We start from the raw sequence: 22,054 nt of genomic DNA on the forward strand, positions 1-22,054 counted from the left end.
CGCTGCTATGTGCAAGGTCACCAACCACCAGACCAGGCTGCCCAGAGCCACATCCAGCCTGGCCTTGAATGCCTCCAGGGATGGGGCATCCACAATCTCCTTGGGCAACCTGTTCCACTGCATCACCACACTCTGTGTGAAAAACTTCCTTCTAATATCTAACCTGAACCTCTCCTGTCTCAGTTTAAAACTATTCCCCCTTGTCCTGTCAATACCCATTCTCATAAACAGCTCTCCCTCTCCTGTTTATAAGCTCCCTTCAGGTGCTGGAAGGCCACAAAAATAAGGTCTCCCCGGACCCTCTCTTCTCCAAGCTAAACAAGCCCAGTTCCCTCAACCTTTCCTCACAGGAGAGGTGCTCCAGCACTCTGATCATCTCAGTGTCCTTCTCTGAACCCGCTCCAAGAGCTCCACGTCCTTCCTGCACTGGGGGTCCAGGCCTGGACGCAGTGCTGCACATGGGGCCTCACAAGAGCTGAGTAGAGGGGGACAACCACCTCCCTCTCCTGCTGGCCACTCTTTTTTAGGGCAGTCCAAAACACAGTTGGCCTTCCAGGCTGCAAGCACACACTGCTTGCTCACATCCAGCTTCTTCTCCACCAGGGTCCCCAAATTCCTTCTCCATAGGGCTGCTCCCAAGGAGTTCTTCCCCCAGTTTGTACAAATATCTGGGATTGCCCCAGCCCAAGTGCAACCCTTTGCACTTGGCCTTATTGAACCTCATTAGGTTCACATGAGCCCACTTCTCCAGCCTGTCCAGGTCCCTCTGGCTGACTTCTAGATTCACAGTTAAAATTCTGAATTGTGAAACAAGCTTTACAGAGCTGAAATATGGATTACTTTTCATGTAGAGGTAAAAAAAGAAAATAAATGCATTGGAGCTACAGAGAGTTGTGGGAAATGTGTAAGCAAATTATGGTGTGAAGACTGGAAAGAATTAAGCTTCTCACTTCTGAATGGGCACATTTTCAAGAAATGATTGTCTCAGTGTAAACCAAACTATCTCCATTTATTTTTCCTATGCTAAATGAGATTTACTTGAATTTGAGTTGTGTGTAAGGTTTATCTGTACTGGTATGATAGGATAAAAAAAGGCTATGTCAATTTGAGTTCACTTAAAGAATGAAAGATACTAAACTAGTTGCTTAACTCGATGATGCTTTATTTTTCACTATACAAATGAGAACTGAAGTAGTGTAGGAAGCAAACAGTTCCTTTTCTGAATCAAGATAATTTTTGTCTCCCTCCCCAGAAGAAAGCAGTCTTGAAAAGGCACTCAGGAAACACATCAAAGTAAGACGTTTCAGTAGTTCTAAGCCTTCACAAAATTTTGTCCCTAGAGGTAATTATTAAAGTTAAGAACACAGGTTGTTTTTTTTTTTTTTTTTTTTTAATAGGCAAATGCTAGTAAACAAAGAGAAGGAAAATAAGAGCTGATGATTTCATTCCTTTCCATGTTAGCCTGAAATAATTGGTAGAAAAACAATTGTGGCTTACTTATTACTGTAACATGTTATAAGTGCTCTATAAAAATACAATGAACAAAAGTGAACAATGGATTCCAGTTGTAAGATTATCACAGCACTATAGAATAATTTGGGCTGGAAAAGAACTTCCAGCCCACCCAGTTTCAAACTCCCCCACCATGGGTAGGGTTACCTCCCACTGCATCAGGTTGCTCAGGGCCCTATCCAACCTGGCCTTGAACACCTCCAGGGATGGGGGAATCCACAGCTTTTCTGGGCATCCTGTGCCAATGAAGCATTCAAAGAGCTGCTGTTACAGCAGTTCTAATGGTTAGCAGGGAGCAAGAAAAAAAAAAAAATCTTGAAGGGTACTATTTTTTTTTTTTTTTTTTTTTAAAGAAATAATTACTTTAACAAACATTTCCGAAAAAGAGAATCTCATTAAAACAAAATAATAAAAGCAGAAAAGAATAGCTGCAGCATGACTCAGAATCATAGAACACCCTGGGTTGAAAGGGACCCACAAGAATCTCTGGGTTCAGCTCCTCACCCCACATAGGATGATCCAACATTTGAATCCTGTGTCTGAGAGTGTTGCCCAAATGCTTCTTGAGCTCCGTTCAGCTCAAGCTTATTTCAGCTTATTTCAGTACCCAGTCATTCTCTGATGAAAAACCTTTTCCTAAGCCCCAGCCAGACCTTCCGCTCATGCAGCTCCATGTCATTTAAAAGTTCAGATCCAGAAACAGTTACATGAAATAAACTGGGTTTAGTGTTTGTGTGTGTGCTGTTTTGTTTTACAAATTTGTTTCACACATGAAGCATGCCTGAAGTTGCCTATCTATTTCAAACAGGGATGTTAATCCAACGGATCAAGTACAAGTTTGCAACTAAATTAAACACTGTTCAACCAAACACTTCTCACATTACCCTAGGGAGGTTGATTTCTGCCCTACAGGCCTATGTGTAAAATAAAAAAAGGTGACAGTATTTCTCAATTTAGGAAGGTATTAGGAAATGCTTAATAGTGTAGCAACAACAAAAAGAACCCTAATAGCTGTAATAACAATCCCGTATATATACCTACACATATATATATGCATACACACACATACATACATACAGATGCAAGGGGAATTTTGCCCTGCACACCTATCTATACTTTTGATGCATGTCTGTGATACACTCAAGTATCTGTGGCAAGATACTAGGAACATGCTGGACTCATACCAGTCCTAACTTGATTAAGCTTTAACCATTTCTCATTCATTAAATCACCTTTGCAAATGGCATCTCATAAGATTTGCAAGTCTGATCTTCAATTGTCACCATGGTTTCCCCTAAGCACAGGGACAAATACGGCCTGCTGACTTCATTGAGTTTTGCAAATCCACAATAAGAATTTTTTTTTTGATAGTCACCATGAGTAAGTAACAGTAAATTAGTATTGACTTCTGTAACATCATGTACTCAGTTTTACAGAAGCAAAGTATGAAAATACATGCATGTGTGTACTTAAGCAATAAGATGGTTGCTGTCAATTCAGCAGCATGGTATTTAACAAGGCACAGGATTCACTTGGAACCTGACAGTCAATTCCTTAAACTATTTTTTAAAAACAAAACAGAAAAAAAAAAAAGCACATGGATACCATTGTATTTTACTATATATTTAGTTTTATAGTCATGCTCACACAACAGTGTATCTAGTTTTATTTGTGGTACTTTTCACAGAATCACAAGGTTGGAAAGGACCTGCAAGATCATCCAGTCCAACCACCCTCCAATTCCTATCAGTGCCACAAGCACTAAACCATCTCTCGTAGCTCCTCATCCAGGCGCCTCTTGAACACTGCCAGGGACGGCGACTCCACCACCTCCCTGGGCAGCCATTCCAGTGCCTGACCACCCTTTGAGAGAAAAAGTTTCTCCTAATATCCAACCTAAACCTCCTCTGGTACAACTTCTTGCCGTTTCCTCGGGTCCTACTATTTGCCTGGGAGAAGAGGCCAGACCCTTTTGCACCACGACCTCCCTTCAGGAAGTTGTAGAGTGCAATGAGGAGCAGCCAATATTGGAAAGGAGAATAGCAAACATTTCTGATAATTACCTAGAAACTTATTAAAGTACAGCATAATTACTAAATAAGTAAACACTGCCTCTGTCATGTGCTGCAAATTACTTCAAGTATAGCATTAAATCCAGTTTCCCATTGTATTCTGACCTTTGACTTCAAATACTTAGTTCATTCAACTTGTAGTTCAGTAAGGCTACTTTTCAACTACATTTCAGTAACAATCACAGCATTCTATCCTCCACCAAGATTCACAGGAAGTTGTACATCTGTTTCTAAGGGAAGTTATGTTTTCACTCACATTCAGGTTTGAGCAAAATCTACTCAGTAATTTCAGTTCTGATGCGGTGGGATCTAAAACGGTATGTGGGAGCCTATTAATGTCTGGGGAAAGTAATTGCCTGAACACTGAAATCCAATTAAGCATTCATATTTTTAGAGAAATTAGTATTAAGAATGAGAACTGTCAGACTGAAGAAAAAGTTAAAAATATAACACAAATAGCACATACTACTGCAAACTGTAACCTACCTATTTTAGTTTACTTTCAATTTAATAAATAAATGCTAAAGCATAAGTAATTAGTGAAGGTATGAGTTTCCACAGCCATTTTTAACTTGACAGGTAAGCATGACACAGCAATGTATGCTAGAACTACAACGACTGCTTCACTTGGACTGCTGTTACAGTGTCATAATCATGAATGCATCTCCATTTTACCCCCCTTCTTCCCCATTCTTTCATACCTCAAGCTTAAGTCCAGTCAAATAAATAAATAATCTAGCAAACATCCCAAAAAATCATATTTATACGATTAGTCACCTTCAATTAAATAATACCGCTCATGTACTAATAAGACAAACTCTAGCTAACTGGAACAGGTTGCCCAAGGAGGCTGTGGATGCCCCACCCCTGCAGGCATTCAAGGCCAGGCTGGATGTGGCTCTGGGCAGCCTGGTCTGCTGGTTGGTGACCCTGCACATAGCAGGGGGTTGGAACTAGATGATCATTGTGGTCCTTTTCAACTCAGGCCATTCTGTGATTCTGTTGCTATGATTCTAAAGCTGGGTAACATAGAAAGCAATCCTTACTGAAGTACTAAAGTAAATACTTAATTGAATGCTAGCAACAAGGTGTGGAGGGATGGTGAGGACATTTCAGTGCTTTGTAAGGCAGTCACCTTTTGCTGATTAATAAGCATTAGAATTTCTTCAAGTAAATCTCTTCACCCTTGAACTGCAAAATGTTACTTGTGAATGCTTTCAGAGTTGAACATTGGAAGAAACAAAGAAAACAAGCTGAACGCTTTTTTTTCCTGTTGTTTAAAAATAGATTTAGTAAAGTTTCAAGTTAAAAAACCTTCACATCTACGTAACGTAGTTGCTTACAAAAGTTACTCTGAGAATTAAATTTCACAGCTCTTAAATAACACCCTAAATTCTACTTTTATCATCCTTTTTACACTCACAGTTTCACACTAACTGGCAAGATAGTTACTGGACACTGGTGCAAGTGTCACACATGAGGCTGAGAAGTCTGCTTATACTTCACAGTGTAAGTTCAAATCCCTCCAAGACTCATGATTAGTTTGGTTCCGATCTCTCCCATTTCTCGTTTCAACTGCATCATCATTAGCTATCCTTAATCATTCACAACATGTCCTTTCTCTGCACTGAAAACAATTAAAATCCCCCTCATCACTTGCATTAATACTTAAATATTAGCTTGGAAAAAACTTGAGCAAAATCCATAGATGCATTGAATCCCAGTCTGTAAACTACATCATCATGCATTTCCATTGATCCACTGCTGAACTCCTAAAAAAAAAATGCCAACTTCAAAACTTCCACATGGATTTTCTTTTGGAAGAGATGCAGTTGTGTTTTAAAAGAAAAAATAATTAAAATCAAAATCACCATAATAATCTTCCTTTTTGTTTTACTTACAGTAATAACAAGAAATTTTTACATGCTTTCTACATATTACATATATTTTTCCAGCCTCAGTCTTCTTTGTTATTTTACACAGATGATACAGACTTGATTTATGGCATTAATAAGGTGTAAAATAAAGGCACTTTGCCTTATTTGAAACCAGCTGCCCAACCCACCTACCTGCTGCAACCATAGAGCTAGTGAAAACACTGCTGACCTATCACCCAGCTGGTCTAGAAAACCATCGCAGATCTCACTTGAATCCTATTTAGTATTTATGTAGTTAGGCTTTTATTTGTTATTATAAACTATTCTGTTCCGACAAGTCATTGTAAGGAAGATACATAAAGATTATCTAGGTGGAATTATCTCTATAAAATCTAGAAAAAAATCTATTGTTTTATTACTTTATTATCATTTTCTTTGCAGAAGATTTCACATCACGAGCATCACAACACGTTACTTGAAAAACCAAAAGATGTTTCAGAAGTCAAAACATCAGAAAAAAACCTCATATCATAGATACATCTATTACATTAGACACATGAAGATGCATTTATTGGAACAAATTCAAGAAAGCCTGGTATGCTTACCTTTGAGAGTTCCATTCCTGGTCCACACTGTTTGCAGAGAATACAGTTCCCAGTATGGTCTCTAAATTCTTGCTCTCTGCAGTCTCCAGTCTCACAAATTACCCTACCTAGCTATGAAAAAAAAAAAAAAAAAAAAGAAAGAAAAAAGATTAACTTTATTTCTGATATGTAATTTATATAAGCTCTAAGAGAAATCACATTTTTATCTTTAAAAATGATTGTCTGCACTATGAGGAATACCATAAGCACTACCATCAGCCATGAAAAGGCTCAGTATAGTTAACTGAATCCTAGCCAGAAACATTATCAAACATGAGTGCTCTCAACAGAACTTCAAATTCAATGTCTACAGACTTCTATCACAAGAATTGCTCTACACAATTGCTTCCAAATTCTTACTTTGTGTATTAGTCCTTTCAGAAAGGTCAAAACTGTTCTGATAGCAATGAAGCATTAATTACCCTTAGTTTCAGAGCTTGGCTCTGCACGTCAGTTCAGGTATGCCTACAAATGAATGTAATTGCATGCCATGCTAATATTATATGGATAAAATGGACACTTCAAACTCCTGAACTATACACCCACACAGCATACTGTACTAAGAGATTGACATTGAAATAGCAGTACCAAGAAATGACACAAAGTAGATGACCAAGCTCACATTAAAATTGAAAAAAATATTTTATAGTTATTTAAACAGGTTTGAGTCTTCCAGACTTAGTGGTTGCACGCAGAAGACACCACTCCTGTGTCTGACATAATCATTTATTTCAACATTCATCTTGGAATAAAGCTGGCTTACATACTTACCAAATATGCTAGTAAGATTATAAGCATCTTCAATTTGTCTTCTCCTTGAAATCCTTTAGGTTCCATTTCTTACAACTAAATCTTCACTCCCCACAAAAAAAAAGAAAAAAAAAATAGTATTTCACTGTTTGTTGTTTAAATTTAGATCAAGCATACATCTTCTAGCTTAGCTATCTATACATTGTGTTAAAATGCTTCTGATATTCAAGGAAGCTAAGTAACCTAACACAAACACATACAAATATATCTTCAGTGTTAATAAATAAGCACACAATAAAATTAGTTAACAGAATTATGACGTTTCTGTAATAAAATGTTGTCTTTTTTAAGAAGATGCATGAAGTTTCTGTAGCCTTGATTCTTAAAATTCAGAGACTGCTACCGGTCCAGATCAGAGAACTTCAACATCTGCAGACCCAGGGCCTCCTAACATCTGATGTTGACCCCTAACATATCTTGCTTGCTTGCCAGACACCAGCTTAGCATGGAGTCAACCGAAAATAATTTTCTCCAAACATGCCACTTATCAGTCAGGATGCAGCTGATCACACACATGTTCCTTCACACAGCTGATCACATGGTGTAACGTGGAGCAAAATGGGCTCTGCAATGAAGTGGAGCCAAACATAGGCTTTGTTTCTACTCCTCACCAACAGAAATTAACTTCTTAAAATGTGTTAATGATCATTTAAGATCAGGTAGGCAAAGACTGTTATGCAAGGCATTTCAAACAGCATAACCAAATCATATCCTACCTACCTCAGGAAAAGGAAGCCTATAAAGCTTTGCTTAATTAATTTAAGAAGCTCTAATGAGCAAATGATTAAATAAATAAATAAAGGGAAACAATCTGAAACTGCCACAGAAATGTGGGTTAGGTTTCCTGGATTATTAGACCAACAAACCATTAGTCTACGCCATGTGCCTACAATCATTCACAAGTCGTACGTGGCCAATAGAAAGTTTCTTCTCACTTCACTTTTATTTGAGTTTATGTTCATTTCCAGGTTTTTTTGGTCACTAGACTAGAACTAGCATAGCATTTCGTGCAGAAATCCGTGCTGTACAGCAACAAGAAGAGAATAGTAAGTAAATTTAGCCCATGTACTATTATATTTGAATGTGACCCTAGCTTGCATATATGATAGTAATAGATTACGTTTCGCCTAGAGTATGTGAAAAATAATGCTTAAGTATTACAGGTCTACTTCAAAACTTAAGGAGCAGTGTTTAATTATGTTTTTAATATGTAAGATTATAAAAATTTATCATTTAGGAGTAGAAGATGTTGGCAAATGAAAGGATGGAACCCAAGCATAAGAAAAGAATAAAGAAAAAGATTAAGAAAGCTTTGAAGTGTTTTATGATATGGAACTATGACAAGCATAACACACATAAGAAAATGCAACAATCATAATGAGAACAAATCAAGTATTATAAAAGTGCTACATCAAGTGTTACAACACTCGGTTTCACGTTTCCCAGCATGAAAAGCCTAGTTAACAAATTCTAATGAATAAGAAGGAAGCGTACATCAATGGCACTGTTGATGTATTTTAAGGTTCAAAATTTTATTTTGAAATTATTTATATATGAATAATTATTTATTTAAAAAAATAATAATAATTAAAGTCTGCCCAGGAAGGACAGAGCAGGCAGAGAGGTGTAGTCAGGCACTCCACAGAAAAGCCGAGATTCCATTCTTACTGTTCTTCCTCTCCTAGCAATGGTACCAGTCTATGCGTCAATAACATTTATCAGATTACATGCATGTCAACATGGGTAAAAAGACAACCAAGTAACAGAACTACAAGTAGGTACAGCATGCTCTAGAGGTTGCTTCTTCAAGTCTGAAGGATAAAACAGTTCACAGTTCCTTCAGCCTCTCCTTGTAAGGCATATTCTCCAAGCCCTTCACAATCCTTGTTGCCCTCCTTTGGACCTGCTCCAGCACCTCCATGTCCTTTCTGTACTGAGGTGCCCAAAACTGAACACAGCACTCGAGGTGAGGCCTCACCAGTGCTGAGTACAGGGGCAGGATGACTTCCCTAGTCCTGCTCACCACACCATTCCTGATCCAAGCCAGGATGCCATTGGCCTTCTTGGCCACCTGGGCACACTGCTGGCTCATATTCAGCTGACCATCCAGCCAAGGTCCCTTTCCACCAGGCAGCTTTCCAGCACTCCTCCCCCAAGCCAAACGATGCATTTTTATGTTTGTAATATTCTGTTCCAGAGTTGGATTATAAAACAAATGTTATCCTGTACCACCTTCTATTAAGAAGTGACAAGTTGGTCACACTGATATTTAATCATTTCTGTGTGATAGCTTCTGAAGTTGTCATACCAGTTATAAATAATCTTATTATAGCATTTATCTCAAAGATTTAAAACATAGAATGCATATGGAGAAGCACACTGTACTAAAACATATTTTGTTGATTTAGGTGTGGAAATTTTATTGCAGCTCTGAAATATTTTCCATTGAAAAGAAAAATCTACTGCCTTTATAACACTTGTCAAATCCAACACCTTCAATCATCAAGAGCTCCAAAACCCAGAAGAAACTTCCAAAAATCAAGCATTTAAGAACTGGCTTCAAACTCTCACGGACTTCAACTCATCTACAAAGCTTAGCGTGCTTCAAATTTGTTGACTGATCACATACAGAGTGCAATCCCACAGCATTCAGTCTGTGATACAAGATATCTTTCAGAAAATATGCAATCAAATCTTTCAAATACGGTTACAGAACTCAGGGCCTTAAACTTCACTAGGTTTAGTAGCTCTGAAACACATTCAAATCATTTCAGTAGATATGTATGTATGCCAGTGGTATTATATCATGGAAGTGCTGATAAGAAATAACACACACAAAAAAACCAAACCACCCAGAAGGACAATATATTGGCTATGACATATGAAAAACAAACAAGCCTGTATATATAAAGAAAACTCTCAGTTAAGGATATGGAAAAAGTTACTTTTCATGGTAACACTTCAATAAAAAAATAATACAAATGGTTAAGACACATTAATAAATCATTGTATTGAAAGCAAGTCCCCAAGGAGACATAACTCTGCCAGCTGCTTGTTTCCTGTTTCTGCCTTCATTTTTGTTATAAGCCACAACTGAAAAGCAGATGCAGTTTGCCAATGGGTAAATTTGTTCTCTCCTAATACCAATTGTCAGTACACTGATGTAAGTTGGACAAAAGCTATTCATTTGTATTCAACTAAATAGCAACGAGAATGTTTTGCCTCTAAGATACTCACAATCAACATATTGAAGTCAATACATTGAACCCCCATTAAGAGGTTGTATAGTTACAAGTCTGTGCAGGGGCTACTATGCATTTGTATAATGAGGGCAATATCAAACCAGAAGTTAATAACATGCAATAAACGAATCACGGAAACAAGAACTTCAGCCTCCCAGGATCCTACAATGCACCATCTTCCAAAACGTACGTCTACATTACTGCTCAAGCAAATGAAATGGAGTAGCGATCTACTCAAAGCCTACTTACCAAAGAACATTTCCTCCTCCTCTACGAAAAAAAGCAAAAAAAAAAAACAAAAACAAAAAAACATGAAAAAAGACCATGAAAGACACATCACCTCAAGACTCAAGGCAGCAAGATTACATTGTAGCCTACCAGCAGGTTTCTTACGCATATAGGCATGGAAACTGAAGTCACTACCCTCTGCCTTGTAAGGGAACCTTTGTAATGGGTGAAGAGTCCCAACTTTGAATTTGCTTAAATTACCTAGATCTACCAACTACCTTAACTGATTTGACATTCACATTTGACCGCCACTTTTCATGCTTTCCATAACACTGACAAAGAATGCTCTATTTAGTTCTGGATAAGAAAGAGGACTGAAAATATAATCATGCAATCTTGCCAACAGAGGTCTCTGGCATGCGATGAATAGGATCTCTGCTCCCTTCTAACCACCCTGCTTCCCACCTGCAGCTGTCAACTTCATGCAATAAAATGACAAGGATGGCTTTAGCAGAGTCAGTGCCCCACGGGCAAGAAACAAGAGAAGGGAAAGTACTTACGCTGCTGTAATGATAGAGACAAAGGGAACAAGCCAGGGACAAGAACTTCCACTACAAAGCTACACATTGTTATTCTGTCTCATGCCTCTAGAGCACCTTCTCTTTACACCCTGCCCACAAGTCTTGCACTCTTCCCCTTTGTAAAGTAAACAACGTCTTGTCTGACTTCATTTGCTCCAGCTGCTATGAGATGACCCACGTGGAGAAGGAAAAAAATAAAAATGCTGTTCATCACATTAAATATTCTACTGAATAAATCCACACTTTTTGGAAATGCCCAGACATGAAATTGTACAAAATTAAGAAGCTATAGAATTACTTATACATTTTAAGATGGAGATAGTTAAATCAGAAATATCACTGATTATAGGAAATAGATATACGATTAATAGAGTCTGGAGGCAGAGAGAAAGGAGGTTTGCACACAACCAGGGAATATTTATGCTTCATATGCTTTGATTCATGGTAACTGAAGCACCTGAGTTTGGAGGAGTAATGATAACAATTTAATTTCTTCCCACAATTAAAAAAAATTAATAATAATCAGTACTACGGTACCTTAGCCATCATATACACTACCTACAAAACGCACATATTCCAGTGTATCAAGAAGGGCACGATCAGCAAAAATTGAAAATGATCCACACAACTCATCCCAGTTTTTCTACCTGAAAGTGATGCTTCCAATCTGGGCTGATAAAGTGATGCAAAATAGCTCATGACTCACATTCTTCCACATGGAAGAACAGACTATTATTAATTAGAAATTAGCACAAAACATGGTAACTAAGATGTAATGGGGTGTCATTTTTCCTTAACTTAAACAACACTTTACAGAGGGTTCAAGCCTGAGATTAGGATGAGAGACACTAATCCCACTGAAGTTGATGAGACTACTCATACAAGTAATGACCATTCTGTGCTTCAAGATTAAAGCTTTTGTAAATAGAGTTGCTTCTTCTGTTTAATACATCTCACTCATCTCAGTTTCTTGGAGACACCAATGTTCTACATGAAGCATCGACGTAGAGCTTCATTTGTACATACCTGAGTGTGTGAAATAGCAAGAGAATGAAAGAGGAATGCCATTATTACATTCATGTTCTACTTACACCGAAGCATACTAATGGTTCTTTCTCAAAGCTGCTCTTAAGAATCATAAAACAGTAAGTTGGTTAATACAGTAACCACTGTAATGTCAACGTGTCATATTTATCCAGCAACATTATAGCAGTTTCGCGTAGCATACAATGCTTTAAAAAGCACAGACAAGTTTCTTTCTCCTCTGTTGGCACCGCAAGTGCAACTTACAGAAACTGGGGGGAAAGTACTCAATTTCCTCCTTAACTGGAGATTTATCACTGATCTAATAAAGTAAACCAGTGCAACTCCCTGAAATATAATTAGTAATTATTGTAAGAAACTACTGATCATAAGTAATTAACAAAATCAGCTTAATTCCTCCATCCCTGGAGGTCACCGTATCACAGAACGGCTTGGGGTGGAAGGGACTCCAAGGTTCATCAAGTTCCAACCCCTGCAATTCCACCAGACTTGTATTTCTAAAACCACCTCTGCTTACACAGCAAGCAGCACCCGCTCAGTCTGCCCAGCTCGCCTTACGGGTGATGCTGAAGGCACACTGGAAAGGGGTTATGCCAATCTGCCCCTCCTGCTCACATCAAACGCTACCGGACCCCCTTTGTTAACGGGATAAAGTATTCGTTTAGGGTAGAAAACAAATACCAGGCACCGAGATTTGTCAAGGGTATCAGGTCCTGCGCTCAGCCCGAGGTCAGACCGATGGAGACAGACATCACGAAAGGAAGTTAAACAATCAAAGGCTTTTCGACAGAGCCTTAATCGCTCCTTCCCATCCCGTTTGCAGCCCTGCTTTCACTCCAACTCCGACGCCGATCGCGGTGCCCAGCCGCGTATCAGCACTGCCTGAGAGCTGGCAGCCTGAGAGCCGCCCCCCTCCCGCCGCGCCTCCCTTCGCTCCACCGGGGGAGGCTCCCAGCGGAGGCTCCCGGGAACTGCGGCGCCTCGCCTCGCAGCCTCTCTCCTGCTCCTCCAGACGGTGAGACGCGGCTCGCTCAGACCCACCTGCCTGCCTGCCTGCTTGCTTGCTTGCTTGCTTGCTTGCTGCCGGCGAGCCTCTGCCCGCAGCCCGCGCCCTCCCTCCCGTCCTCTTGCTCCGTCTCCGAGGCAACGCGGCGCCGCTCCCCTCCCTCCCTGACCAGACGGGGGGCCCGGCTCAGGTGACCGCGGGCAACCAATCAGCGGCCACACGTGCCCCGCGGCGAGCAGGCGCGCGCTCCCTCTGAGGCGGGGCTGCGCGGGCGAGGCGGCGGCGGGAGCGGCGGTGGGGTCGCGTTAGGAGGGTGTCGCGTGCTACCGATAGCTGCCGCCGCCTCAGAGGGCGGGCGGAGCCGTGCTCCCGCCTCGGTGATGTGCTGGTGCTGTTACCAGGCATCGAAGGGGAAAAAAACAAACCAACTAAACAAACAAAAAAATAGCGCGGATGCTCTTCACCTCAGGATCAGTCCTAAGCACTGCTCGGCTTCTTGTTGCACTGAACAGGCGGGCTGTACGCAGCCAGGCACCACGTGTGGCTGCAGAGGTCCTCCAGTGATTCCCTGCGAAGTTCTCCCCACAGCGCTTAGGTGGGGTTTTCTTTCCTGCTAGTTCAGTCTGAAATGTTTTGCCATTCTGTAGGCAGCCAAGCTGTGGCGTAACGCCAGGCACAAACCCAGAAACCCAGCCCTTCACATAGAAGAAATCGTTCATATTCACTAGAAAAGATGTGACTTACCACCACTTGTATGGTGAATTAGGAGCCGGGCTGGCATTAGCGACGCACCAGCTTTGGTAAAACCAATCTTGAGAAACAATCTTGCAAGGAATTCAGATCAGGAGTTTTAACTTTGAATTAAGAGATTAACACTAGCACCATTAACTTTGATTAACGCTACCGCCACAGTCCAAGCAGCGCTATGGGTACACTGGGAAGTGAGGTGGGGCATGGAGATGGTGAACAATCAGATACACGTGGCAAGAAAGTGTTTTCAAATAAACCGTTTTGGGAGTTTCTCACAGAGATAAAGTTTTGGAATTCGCCTGCTACATGGACTTCTATAAAACAAGTAGTGCCTGTTGTAATACAGCAAGTTGCTTGCGAAAAGATAAATGGTTGCAACAAAATGAGTTGTTCTCAATTAGAGGAAAAAAAGAGCTAACTCAGAATTCACAGGGCTTTTTATTTAATTATCTTTTAAAGGGCCTGCAAAGACGAGTTCTGTTTCAGGCCTGCTGCCAGAAGGAGCTCTGTGAAAGGCTGGAATGTCTGCCAGGAATGGCACATTACAGCAGCGGCGGTGCATCTGTTGTGCATGGCAGCTGCTGTGCAGCATTGGGCTCTCTGCATCCTCTTGGTATTTACAGGCAGCTGCTTTGAATGTTAGGGTTTGTGTGGACACCTGTAAAACACACTGCACGAGTTCTTGTTGGAGTCGCTCTGTGTTTCAGGTGCTCGTTTTAAAGGAGTATAGTTACACAAGTGTATTAAAACATCCCAGAGCTCTTAAAACATTGTCTGAACACTGAGGACTACCACAGAAAGAAGCATTAAGACTTTCTCATCACACAGATGTTTACTTCCGCGATGAATTAAGAACAATGAGGGTGATGGCGTCTGGAATACTGAAGTGTGTTTAAGACCCTGTTGGAGCATGTAAATGAAAATGGATGGGTTAAGTCCATGCATCACTGAAAGATGATGAAAATTGCAGGCCTTCTCTTTAGATTAGGATATTTCTTCTATAGAAATGGAAGTCAGCGGAGAGATTCTCAGTAGAGAAAGCAAAGAAGAAGTATTTGGAAAGTAGTTTTCAGTTGACCGCTTTGATAAGACTAAGTTACGTGACATATCTGATGTGGAAGAAGAAATTGTACAGCAATAGGAAGTTGTTATCTCCATATCTCAAATGCTAACACAGCTCCCCCAGTCAACTGTGAGATAGATCTACTCTTGTTATGACAGCTGCTGGAAACTGATGTCAGTATATCTGTACAATGTCTTTTGATACTCTTAACTGTTACAAATCTTAAAGTATGTTTATGATGTTATCTAAGACACACTGTTTGGAAATGGCTCTATTTATAATCAGAAATTGCTCGTGCTTTTTTAATAAATAAATTACAGACTAGTCTGATTTTCTTGAACTTTTTCTTTCTGAAGACTTAAGCCAGAGGATTAATTAATGTTTATATAGCACTTTGTATACAGTCATAAGCGCCAAGAATTATTATTATTTAATCTTTAAAAGTCAGACCAATGAAAAATCGAACCGTCAGAGAGCTGTTTTTTAAAACAACAAAAATGCTGAAAATCCCCTGCTTCCTGCCCATTGGCGGGGGGGGCGGGGGGGGGGGGGGGGGCGGGGGGGGGGTGGATTTCAGTCTCAGGTACAGACAAAGAAAGATATTTTTCAGTTTAAATAGGTTAACGCCCATCTGTGGGGACTTTTTACATAATGAAAAAAAAAGAATTCTTAAATGCAGTTCAAGGGCCTGAAAGTTGCAAATGTGTTAATGTTTAAGTCTACCAACGTAACCTATCTCATTAGCAGTGTTACTTCTATGAGCAGCTTTATTCATCTGTGTGATTGTAGGGTCAGATCCTTACAGAGATAATTTAAATGTATTTTACTTGTAGCTATTTTGACTCCTGGGGAAAACTAAAAAAAAATCCCTTCACTATGTTTTGCTGCTGTTCCCCCCCCCTTCTTTCTCTTCAGCAAGGTAAGGTTTAGAATCACTTTTTCTCAGGAAATAAAAAATGTACATGTTAAAACACAAGCAGCAAGAAAGAGGAGATTGGAAAGGTGAAGAAGCTCATCAGTGAAGTATGGGGCTGGTTAATAAAATTAATGTTTCAAACTGTCTTTTCAGGGTTACAGGAACATGCTTTGGTACATCCTGAAAGAAAAATTCTAAACTTTGCTTTGGCTGTGCCTTCAACAATATTCTTCCTTGATAGCTATATACACTTTATTCATGCAGTGCTAATTACTTTCCTGAGAGTGTAATTGACTTGTTAAGTTAGAATATGAATTAATTGGTGGTGTAGAAAATTAAATGACACCAAGTCAGGCCTGGTCTTAATCTGTGTCTGGCGTATTATCTCTTGATATTAAGTAAACTTAAAATTTATGTATACAAATATACTTCTAATTCGAATGAATCAAAGTTTTCTGACTAATGAAAGATGGCTACAGTCATCTGGAAGTGCTGATAACTTAATTTTATTCATATGTGAGCAGACTGTGAAAATTTGATTTTGCATGTTGCTGTAATGTATGTGGAAATAGACATGAAATATGAACATCCTGAGGGTCCTGGACTGACACCCCCCAAAGAATGGTGTCATAACAGTGCTTAATAGCTACTAGTTATGCTTACTTTTACTTGCATTTTGTTAATTAAAAATATATACTGAAGTCTTACACACATCTAAGTTTAGATATAAGCACAGATACTTGAAGTCAGTGTTTCAGGAGAACTCACTATCCACCATTAAGACCTGATGTTCAGAGAGCTCACTGTCTGGGATGTTGAACTTCTTTGCAAGTCTGGCCCCAATTATGGGTTCTGAGTTCTTCTGAAAATCTAAATTATCTTTAAAAACCTGCAGAAGAAACTCAAGTCTTATTTTCAAATAATCCTGCTACAGGCATAGAATCACTCACAGATTTGGCCCATACTCACAAAAATTCTGGCCCTTAAAGGGCCAATGTACAGTGAATAATCCCAATTCTTCTAATGATTCTTTACAGTGAATTTCTGAAGTACTTGTCTTCTATTTTCTTGGAGTACATATTTGTAATGTGAATTGGAGGAGCAATATAAAATGTTGTGAAATAAAACTGCTTCACTGAAATAGTAGGAAAACTTTCCTGGACTTCTGCAAAACCAGGTGTTTGCTCTAGATAAGCTGAAGATTTCTTTAATATCCTTATTAACATACCATAAAAGAAACATCTATCATCATGTTGAAATGTTAATTTTGTTATCAAGATTTCTTTTTGTATTTCATAGTTGAACTAACACCTCTTTTATGTTGAAATTTGAAAAAAAACTCCATTTTTGTATATAAGGATGTGATATTTATAAATACAGTTCTAATAACTGGTGAAAGAGGACACCTTTTAATCTCAAGAGTGCAACCAGTAGGATAAAAAGTGTTGCTTGAAGAAGGCAGCCTTTAACAAATACACAGAGAGAAATAAATACACAATGTGTAGGAAATAAGGCTGGTCTTTTCTTAGAAAATAAACATTCCCCCAAGTCCTGTAATGCTCGTATTCAAATATCACTTTACAAAACTACAGACAGCTGAAATGAGCAGTGCACACAAAAGTATTATACACCCGCCAATACTGAAACAAATTTGATTTAGCTTCAGTTTTCAAATGCCAGTATATTCTAGATATTTTTTAAAAAATATAGTTCTGCAAAAGTTACAAATAGAAATGGCACATAAGTTATGTATTTTAAACTATGTGCACTCAGTGCTGTGCAGTATTACTGCTTACGTGAACTTTAAAATCTCTTAAAGTCTGGCAAAAAGAAAACTGCAAAAAACAAAATCCAGTACCTGTTTTATGATGAAGTCTTCCAGTGCCCAGGCTTTCTGCAACTTAATTTCACACTGCCAGAGCTTCTGTATTAAATGCCTTTACCTCCTTAAAAAAAAAAAAAAAAGAAGAAGAAGTATGTCAGCACAAGCCCAGACGAAACTCCAAATCCGGGAAAATAAAATTAACCATGCAGATCAAAGGCAGACGAGCACTGAGACCAAGTGCCTGTAATCTGATCAGTGATCAGTTGCCATACATCAAAGGCAGTGCTTTGGAGAGGAAAAAGAACTCTTTTTTTTTTTCTTCTTTTTTTTTTTTTTCTTTCCAGCAGGTAGCTGTGCTGCTAAATTCTGCCTTTCAGTACTCCAGTTCTTTTGTTAAAAATCGATCACTGGTTTCTTTCCCCCTTTTCCTTTCTTGTGCTGGGAGAATGCACATGATTCTGACATGCTTGCAGTTGAGTGGCTGGATCTGTAGCTTTTTTGAGTTCCCAAGCTGTGTTGTGGATTGTGTGTTGGAAGCTTTCCCCAGTGCCAGCGGGTTCCGCTTTATCCCTTTCATCTCACTGAGCTGCAGATCCCATGACATCATTCAATGCTGTGGGACTGGTTAGAGAGCTATAATACAGCCTGTGGGGGAATTCAACTAAAGAGCAACAAGAGTTTGCATGATTTCTAATCGGGTTAGTCCATTGTAACAAACCCAAGGCTCACTTCAAAGTTTGCATTACGTTAAAGTTTCCTCCCAAGAAGGCGGAATAGTGTAGCTATAAGGATTTCTCAAAAAGATGCTTTATAATTTGGTCTGCAACAGGAAGTTACAATTTTTCATAGAGCTCTGGAAGTCAAACATGTAGGTCAGTTTGCTAGGCAGCTGTAACAGATGACAGAAAGCTCCTCCTGCTTATCTCTTTGTAGAGGTTTGCAGAGGAGGAAGCGGTGTGTTTTATGCACTGGAATTGGTGTTTTACTTTGGTTTTGATTTTGCATTGGCAAAAGCAAGCACAATAGAGTGTGCTCTTACTCCCTGGTTTGTGTGTTCACTACTGCTTACTGTGTGGCCTGTGCAAATCATTTATTTCAGCCTGGTTCATCAGTGGCTTATGATTCCTTTACAGAAATGAGCCATAAAGCCACTGTAATTAACCCTCAGTAGGTTTTCTTTTGTGAAAGAGCTTTTTTTTTTAGGTGGGATTGATTCAAAGTGGTCACCATTTGCTGTCAGCAGAAGGAGACCTTGAGGGAATAAAAAGCTATTGGCACCCCCTGTTCTGCTGCAGTTCAGAGCCCCAGAAACTGCTGGAGAATTCTGTGCAACCACGGGAAAGCAGGAGAATTCTCAACACAGGGCAAATACATAGGAAATGGGCAACAGAGCTGCATTTATTCTGGTTGAGGCAAAGTTAGCTTTTGAGGCAAACTTAGCTTTTGAGGCAAACTTAGCTTTTGGCATAGGGAATAACTCAGCTCTCTGTGCTTCAGCTGCTAATAATACATGCAAATATCAAGCAGAATGGCTTTTAGGATAACTAGTCATACTGAAGATATCTCTGCAGTTCCTGTGAGCATATACCCCATACTTTGGGTGTACCACATGTGCAGAGGAAAGTGATATTAGCACATCAACTGGTAGCCATTGTTAGAGCCCTGCGAATACTTGCACACTGAGTTACTGAGAAGTCATTCAAATGGCAAAAGTAAAAAAAAGGAACTGCACTGAGCATTAAAAACAGAAGCAAACCACAAGTAGATAAAAGAGACGGCACAGCTGAGTGTGAGGGTGCTAAAGCAAATGTCTGGATGCGATTCCTCACCCCGCGTCCTGCCTGAGGCTGGAGCCTCCTGCCCTGGCCCCTGACCCCCTGGCAGCTCCTGCTGCTCCCCGCACAGCTCAGCCTGTCTCCTGCTCCCCTTAGCTCTCCGAGTGCTGCCGCCGCTCTCGGTAGCTGAGGGAGCCTTCTGCTGGCTGCCTGATGTACTGTGGGCAGCTCCCTGCCGGGGGTGAGCCCTGCGTGCCCCTGTGACGAAAAGCACTTCCAAAAAGATTCTTGTAAGAGGTGCACTGTAATGCTGCTGGTTGGACATGATTTAAATACTGTTTGGGATCAGCTTACCAGGTAGAGCTTTGAGGGATGTTCTGGGAATTGGGATGGAGGAGAGTTGTTGCAGGTGCAAACAGTACATGCAGGTAATGAATGACTTTCAGGAATACACTGTTGGCAAAATATGTAAACAAACCATTAATTTCTGTCTGAGTAAAAGAAGGTTATTCGAGCTGCTTACTTCTATTCTGAAATTAATTTGCACTCTTCTGACATACAACTCAATGGAAGATTTCTTGATAACAATCAATTTGTTGCTTTCATGATAAAACTGGAATTGCTTATGTTGAAATAAAACATGCAGGTGAGCTGTAAATAACAGAAATAACTCTTTTCTGTTCGTTTCAAAAGGAGCTTTTCTTTAAGAACAGCACTCTTCACAGAAAGCACCTCTTAGTTCTCTGGGTTTTCAATAAGAGCAAGTCCTGAAGGTCTGGCAGAGGTCTTTGATCTTTCTTTTGTACATATCAAAAAGAGAAGTGAGGTTAATTATTACCAATTTAGCCTTTAAAGCTTAAGCATTACATTTTGTCTTTATGACACTATTTTTGTCGGTGGAACCTGGCAGGTTGAGAGATCTGCCATTTCCCATTCTATGATTTCTTCAAAATTTGACCAGAAATGTGTAGTAATAACAATAATAGCAAATGAATATTTTTCCAAGGGTGGATAATTATCTTCTCTCTGTACGTAAAATGAGGATAACATGTATACTGTGATTTGTGTAAGGCACACATCAGACACGTACCAGAGTCTGAAGCAGAATCTGCATAATGTGACACTTGTTTGCACCTCCTGATCGCCAGCTCTGCTTCCCCCTGAGGTCAGTAATCCAGGAAAACATTCAAGCACAAGCGGTCTGATGAAAATCCTTTAGACTGCTCACTACACGTTTGATCGTAATCACTGAAATGACTGGGATAGAAAATGAACTAAACTTATTGAAACTGAGTATTCAACTTCTGGTTAACTTCTTAGGGATCTAAGAAATGTTTCCAGAAAAAGTTCTTATGTTATCTCTGTGTAATCAGAGCAAGAGGTGTCTCTGCAGAGGGAGATGCTGTCTTCAGCATTTGAGGAAGACACTGAACTTTTCTAAACTTCGAAGGACTCTTCCTTGAGAAATATTCAAATGGTGTTGTTTTATTTTTATCCTTTTTATTTCTACTCTGTAAGGACCTCAAGCTAGTAAGGAGGTTGCTTCATCTTTCTCCTAAGGATCAGGCAAGAATTAGACAAGGCACGTAAGTTAGGCGGTTGAGATCCCATTATAGGAGTTTCTAGGAAAAACAAACCAAGCTAAGGCTTCTATTCATGTCCACAGTATTGGATCAAAGCCACAAAGGATAGTCAGCTGATAGAAATGAACTTTTTAGAGGAGTTTCTTAAGTATAATGATTTTTTGGAAAAATTCTTTGAGGGAAAAGCAATCAAAACTATCAAAGAATTGCCAAAGGCTGCACAACCTCTCGTCCTATAAAAATGTCCTGTTTATAAAAGCTCTTATCATATAAGTAATGTACATACTGTATCATACGCGTCAAATGCTTTACCATGTTGTCTTCCATCACTTCACTGCACTTCTGTCTCCTTTACTTCAGTCCATAATAATTCCAACAGGTCCAAAGAAGATGTCAGAAATCACCATAGGGAATGCAGTGCCAACTCATTGTGGCCAACTCAGTACCATGCAGTCATCATTTGTGCTAGCCACAACCTTTCAAAGTGTGGCGTAGACACTGAATATGCTATCACGAATGTCAAGTCTGCAGCATCAGAGCAGCTGTAAGCTTTCATCATGTACAGATATATAAGGGGCAGTTACATCTAGATGATCAGCTATGGACTACCTATTTGAAGAGATAGAAGTCTATTTTCAGAGCTTTTTGTGCCAGGTCAGCACTGGCTCTGAAGCAGCAGTTGTCATTTTGGGTCACAGATGTAGTGAGAAGTGTTGATCATCATCCTTCTAAAGTATTAAAGGGTTATCATTCCATGAGACTCATCAGTCCTGCGGTCAGGAGAGATGCTTTAGAATGCACAGCCCATGCTCCTGCATGATTTGTGCTGCCATCCCAACGAAGGCTTTATCAGTAATACCTGTTCCTACCCTCCCATCACATGTTGCTGGCACAGGTTTTGCTGATACTTACTCCAATGCTTTGCTAATGTGCTTACAATGACCTTTACAGTGGGAAGGTTCGTAAGAACTTCAACTACAGCACTTTAGGCAGAAAACTCAAGACCTCTGTCTGGCTCACTTGTCATGAAGTATGTCATCAAACTTACCATTACCTGCAACACTTTGCACAGCAACGTGTCTGAGTCAATGCCAGCTTGGAATATAGCCCTGGCAGTTTCTGGCTA

General features: G+C 39.8%; 1 protein-coding gene across 1 annotated transcript in view; it reads right to left on the reverse strand.

Moving 5' to 3' along the window:
- The window catches only part of TNFRSF19 (TNF receptor superfamily member 19), a 56,629-nt gene extending 38,431 nt beyond the window's left edge, over positions 1-18,198 (reverse strand). Inside the window, exons 1-3 of the mRNA XM_042839235.1 lie at positions 17,604-18,198; positions 6,877-6,957; positions 6,067-6,177 (exon numbers count right to left, since the gene is read on the reverse strand). Of these exons, the coding sequence (XP_042695169.1) occupies positions 6,067-6,177; positions 6,877-6,942 (177 nt within the window). The 5' untranslated portion in view covers positions 6,943-6,957; positions 17,604-18,198. The remainder of the gene's footprint in view (positions 1-6,066; positions 6,178-6,876; positions 6,958-17,603) is intronic.
- Positions 18,199-22,054: the final 3,856 nt, after the last annotated feature.

This window comes from Centrocercus urophasianus, unplaced genomic scaffold, assembly GCF_019232065.1.
Source record: "Centrocercus urophasianus isolate 14NV4802_14NV808 unplaced genomic scaffold, USGS_Curo_1.0 seq_9, whole genome shotgun sequence".
In the NCBI taxonomy this organism is placed as follows: domain Eukaryota; kingdom Metazoa; phylum Chordata; class Aves; order Galliformes; family Phasianidae; genus Centrocercus; species Centrocercus urophasianus.